At 36.2% G+C, this 6,080-nt stretch overlaps 1 protein-coding gene across 1 annotated transcript; it reads left to right on the top strand.

Moving 5' to 3' along the window:
• Nucleotides 1-894: 894 nt before the first annotated feature.
• On the top strand, nt 895-5,630 carry LOC137629064 (arrestin homolog). The gene is made up of 7 exons (XM_068360331.1): nt 895-1,160; nt 2,094-2,215; nt 2,867-3,100; nt 3,367-3,714; nt 3,905-4,036; nt 4,296-4,464; nt 4,995-5,630. Exons 1-7 carry the CDS (start codon nt 1,118-1,120, stop codon nt 5,069-5,071), a joined length of 1,125 nt encoding a protein of 374 aa, XP_068216432.1. The 5' UTR covers nt 895-1,117; the 3' UTR covers nt 5,072-5,630.
• The last annotated feature ends 450 nt before the right edge of the window (nt 5,631-6,080 follow it).

Raw genomic sequence — 6,080 nt, 5'->3', positions numbered from 1 at the left:
GACCTTGAAAAGTAGGTCAAGGTCACTTAAACTGGGTTTATGGCATATTCTTACCATAGGCTACCTATGATAATTATTTCAGATTTCTTGCGAAAAAAATCGCGCGGAAAGAATAATAATAATACTACCAAAAACAATAGTATTCCCCTATGGGGAATTCTAATAAATAAATAAGAATCTTATTGAAATCAGTTATAATAATCTTAATACCCATTAATCATAAATATCAGAATTTGCATATATATGCATGTATGTATATATATACATACACACACACATATATATATAAATATGTATGTATATATATATATATATATATATATATATATATATATATATATATATATATATATATATACATATGTATATATATGCATCATTAATCTGAGGTCTTTCTTAAGTCTTTTTTTTTGTAATTGAAGAAAAGACAGACCTAATGTGTTTCTCAAAAGTAAATTTGCTGTCGAGAATCGCAACTAAAATTTTAAAAGACTCTGTACACAGAATTAAAGAATAATTATCAATGCCGAGGTCCGGATGTTGAGCCACTGTCCTTGACGTACTTAAAATCTTACTTTGAGTTTTGTTAGGATTCAACTTCATGCCCCATAATTTGCACCATGCACTAAATTTTAGCTCGATCTCTATCAAGGGATTCAGCAACCCCAAATCTACATTCAGGAGATGGAATTGATGCATATACATACATGAGACATGGTACAAATATATACAAAGTTTATTTACAATGTAAAGCAAAACGAAACGGGTCAATCTCGACTTTTCGTTGTAGCTCAAGATTTTCATTTTGCTCTGTGTTTATGGAAAGTACCCTTGAAACCCGTTAACGTTCAAGTAATCCATACGATAAATATTGCGGTCATGATTAAGGAAAATCCTCGGAAGTTCGGTTCCAAACACAAACGTGAGCTCCCATAGAAACGCTAGAGATTAGAAGAAACTCCTCATATGGTTTAATGAGATTAGTTGGTCTTTCCCTACATATAGTTGGTCAGGGAAGACTGAACCCCAATCCTGCAGTTGTTCTCTGCCGAGTTAACCACACTTTTCTGACGTCTCCGTTGCATTTCTCGCAAGAGAAAAAGTCCAATCAACTTCGATGGTGAACGCCGTGAAAGTCTACAAAAAAACCGCCCCTAATGGTGAGTCCATGAAAATCCTTCACCTTTTGTCTAGATTCTCTATAGAAACTGGAAACTTTCAATCCTGGAAAACTAGTGTGTCTTGGAAAACCCTTCGTACAAATTTAACGTCTGGATTAGGAAATCGCTCCAAACGGTGTCCATAAAAACCATCGAAGGAGAACATAAGAAACCTGTCTGATAGATGACACGTCATTGAAAGATCTCAATGATGATCTGTAAAAAAATGCCAGGTTCACAGAAAACTATTTCAAATACCCTCAAGGAGAATTTAAGACTCATACTTTAGGTGCCCCAAAACCGTCCTCTTATGCCTAAAGAATGTTTGAATTCTCTGAAGTGTAATAACATACTTTGTTACATCAACATATAAAACAAATATAAATGTCCACTTTTAATCATCCCTCTATATTTGTATGTTACTGAAGGTAACTAAGGATGTGCATGTGGAACTAGTGACTAACAATAATACTTGATTACTCCCATTTGGATAAAACACAAAATTTTTCAAAATACATTCCTTCAGGATATTCCTCTGTATCTACACCTGGATTATGAACCATGTGGGTCTAATCGGACGCATATAAATCGGACAACGGGAGTGCTATTTAGCTGTTTCATACATGTTAATGATACATATTACAAGTACTTCTGGCAACACGATGGAATAAAACACACAACATCAACAATCTGGTAAAAGATATTTCAGTTATCAGAGCAATGCCCTATTATCATCTTAAAGAGTGAGTAGAGGAATCTACCGAAAAGATCTGTAAATATGTTCTTGATATTTAGACTCCTAATGATCCGGTTTTACTGTACCTTTGCTTTGTTGGTTTCTTCAACATTTTTTAATCCTGACTCACACACTTTTGCCTCCACATTGCTTCTTCCAGTTACATAGCTCATTATCAATTTCTCTTTCTTCTACAGGTAAGATCACTGTCTACCTAGGTCGTCGAGACTTCGTTGATAACACCGTAACCACTGAACCTGTCGATGGTGTCTTAATCGTCGACGATGACTACCTTCGTGGTCGGCGTGTATACGCCTCGGTACGTGAGCATGCACATTTCAGAAAATTAATTTTGAGTAGCGAAATCAGTAGTGTTTTATATATATATTTCCCTACACGAGAGGTAAAATTGTAATTCTCAAGCACGACAAAACTAAATAATAGAAAACTTTACATTTGAGCAAAAAGGAATTGAAACATTTTCATTTTTCATGAAAGCGATATGATAAAAAATACTCAAAATCTCACTTATCTAAACTGCTGAGTGAAATATTTTTCGATAATTTTAGATTGAGTAAACGATGTTTCCTTATTATAAAAGTGAAAATGGATCAATAAATTATTCTTTTATGTAAATTCTAAGTTTTAAGAATTTGTTAGTTTTGTTAATAATCAGGCCTAAATGCTTTTGCTACAAGGCACTTCAAAGGAACCTCTTGCTTATCGTCCCTCTTAAAACTAATTTGCCAATATGAAGTCACATTACCTCTTGAGATATCTTATAAATAAGCGTAAATAGGCGAAAAGCACGATTTACATATCTTATGAATAAGCGTAAATAGGTCACACGTAATTTTTGTAGTTACATAAGTTGATGGTAATGTAAATATATCTAAATAATCCAGCAATTATAACTGTTGTTCTTTTGTAATATCCTCTAAGCCCTCACGCCCTAAACAACCTTTTCCAGGTCAATGTCATCTACCGCTTTGGCCGCGAGGAGGATGAGGTCATGGGCCTCAACTTCAGCAAAGAGCTGACCCTCCTCAGCGAGCAGATCTACCCCAGCAAGTCCTCTGTTGAGCCAACTGCCGTCCAAGAGAGGCTCATCAAGAAGCTCGGTGGCAATGCCTATCCTTTCTCTATTAATCTTCCCTCCAGCGCCCCCACCTCTGTCCAGCTCCATACTGGAGATGAGGAATCTGTGAGTATAATATACAGCAGGGCTAGGTTGAGGGGGGCATTTATCTACAGTTTATATTGAACAATAATGTATATCCACATCTGAATGAATATGATAGTTTACAGTATTATCATTCATGAGTAAAGTAAGGATAAAGAATCTAAATTCGAGGGGTCCAAAAATTTAGTATCACAGAAAATCTATTGGTTAGCTCAAGCCAGGTTGGCTTAAACATGATTTTCCTCAACAATGAGTTACATAGATATGAATTACTTGCGTATTGGCAGCTCAAGCCCCTTGGCGTTATCTACGAACTGATCGTATACGCCGGCGAGAAGAGCGAGGAGCGCCCCCACAAGCGGAACTCGGTAACTCTTGCCGTTAGGAAAATCCAGTATGCTCCCTTCATCTCCTCAAAGCGCCAGCCTAGCACACTCGTGTCCAAGGGATTCGCTCTGTCCTCCGGCAAGCTCAACTTGGAGGTCACCCTTGATAAGGATCTGTACTATCACGGAGAGACTGTAAAGGCCACCCTTAACATCAACAACAGTAGCAAGAAGACTGTCAAGAGCATGAAGTGCGCTGTTATCCAGCATGTAGAACTGACCATGACTAACAACCAGTTCACCCGTGAGGTAATGAGAGAGAGAGAGAGAGAGAGAGAGAGAGAGAGAGAGAGAGAGAGAGAGAGAGAGAGAGTTTCACTATACATACTAAACAGCTTATTTTTTTTTCTCATACTTTAACTAAAATGACGAAAAGAGAATTCCCAAGGTATTTTCCATCGGCTAAGAGACTACATCTGAATTCTCTTGACATTTCCAGGTCGCCTCACTGGAGTCCAAGGAGGGCTGCCCTATCACCCCTGGAAGCAACCTTCACAAGTCCTTCTCCATCACTCCTCTTGCTTCTTCTAATAAGAGCAAGTATGGTCTCGCCCTGGACGGCAAGCTGAAGGTATGGAAAGCCGATAGACGGCATTTGACCAGAAGTTTTCAATGTAATAAAAAACATCTATAAAAAGAGATCAACAGAAAATCTCTAAGATAATATGGATAATATTTAGCAATGAACTCGGTCTCACGTTTATCAGGAGTTTTTATGCTCTATGAACAAATAGAAGGACAGACGTATATGCATTTGTTATTACTTAAACTTTAAGCCCTGTCCCCTAATTCATCTAATGTTTATTTTTCTAAATACTTTTCCTTTTTAGGACTCTGATGCCAACTTGGCATCCTCCACCCTGGTTGGTGAGGGCAAGAACACCAATGATGCCAACGGTATCATTGTCTCTTACTCCCTCCGCGTTAAGCTCAACTGTGGTGCCCTTGGAGGTGAACTGAATGCTGACCTTCCCTTCAAGATGGCCCACCCTGCTCCTGGTAAGTTCATTTCAATTAATCACTTCTGATCAATATCTTAACGTAAGCAATGGAAATCTAACCTCATCTTTCAATGGATAAAACCCAGCAGTTCAGATAGAATTTTGTTTGACAAGTTACTACTCAGAACCTCGATTGATTGATTGATTTGGAGTTTTATGGCCTCCTGACAATGAAGGTCACTGACGCCGATATCGCTTGTTATAAATAAATAATGTAATAAAATTAAATTTAAAACCATAAAAGCGAATATGTCATTATAAGATTTAAATCAGAAGACCTGGTTCTGAAATAAAACTAAAAATACCGCTAGCATAGTACAACACACCCTGCCTAAGAATCTTGGCACGGATGAACGAGCCATCCTCACTTCAAGCCTCAAGTAGAAAACTATTTCTTATGGTGCTATAAGTGAGGCATTCGATCATCAAATACCCCACTGTCAGGAGTACCAAACAGTTGAAAACCTCGAATTCATGGAGACTATCATAAAGGATAGACCTTAATTACATGCATTTCTCTTTCCCCAGGTGCCCCCACTGGCGAAGATGTCGATATCGAGGAATTCGCTCGCTTACGCCGTGGCCAGAGCGTCGACGTGAACTAAAAAAAGTGCTTTCTAGGATAACTACCAATGTTGCCTTTACGCCCCTAATGATGACGGTTTTCTCATCTTTCTTCAGCTCTTATTTATTCTCTGCTTTGGTTGCTGTTTCTTGAATATCTTCTACTCATTTACCTAAGCGACCTCACCATTCGGACAAGCGATTCTGCGGGATTATTCGACACGACAAGATGGCGATATTAAATGCTTTTCGATTCTTCAATTTTGGTTTACTTCAAAAAGAGAAAAGAAAACAGAGCTACGATACCACCTGAGGCTTCTGTTGAGGAATTTCAAAATCTCCCATTTTCCTGCTAGACTATATTGCTACGAAAATATTCAAAATTCTTGAGACATTTCAAAATAAAAGATCAATGATTATTTATTTTATCACTTCATGAAGGGAGATCATTGGTCATAACTAGAAGGTTCTTTTTGTCATGAGATGCTTTTGTTGTGATATTTAGATTATTAATGTTATTCACCTGGTTGTGTTATCTTGATTTATCTCCTAATTTAGGGATTTAATTACTTATGTGTTAACGCACATAAATTTAATGTATCATGTCAATTATAAATGAATACTTATATATTACCTATCATGGCAATGATTTAATTATATTCATTGGGATGCATCTAGTTTTGCTCTAATAAAAAGATAAATTATTTTTGGCTGTTGTTAAAGCCTTTTGTCATTCCGCTACTGTATGTAGATATATAATGAAAAAATGTTATACCGGACAGTGATACTAGAACACACACAGGCATGATAAACACCCACCCACACACATTATATATGTATATATATATATATATATATATATATATATATATACATATACATATATATACATATATATACACATATGAATATATATACAGTATATATATATATATATACATTATATACATATGAATATATATATATATATATATATATATATATATATATATATATATATATATATATACATACATACATACATACACACACACACACACACATATATAT

The sequence above is a fragment of the Palaemon carinicauda genome, chromosome 37 (genome assembly GCF_036898095.1).
Source record: "Palaemon carinicauda isolate YSFRI2023 chromosome 37, ASM3689809v2, whole genome shotgun sequence".
Lineage (NCBI taxonomy): Eukaryota > Metazoa > Arthropoda > Malacostraca > Decapoda > Palaemonidae > Palaemon > Palaemon carinicauda.
The sequence above is the reverse complement of the archived record's forward strand: the minus strand, read 5'-3'. Positions and strand labels throughout refer to the sequence as shown.

Coding starts and splice junctions, on each gene's coding strand:
- LOC137629064 (XM_068360331.1), top strand. CDS start 1,118: ATGGTGAACGCCGTGAAAGTCTACAAAAAAACCGCCCCTAATG. Junction 1,161..2,093: donor CAAAAAAACCGCCCCTAATG/GTGAGTCCATGA, acceptor TTTCTTCTACAG/GTAAGATCACTGTCTACCTA. Junction 2,216..2,866: donor GTCGGCGTGTATACGCCTCG/GTACGTGAGCAT, acceptor AACCTTTTCCAG/GTCAATGTCATCTACCGCTT.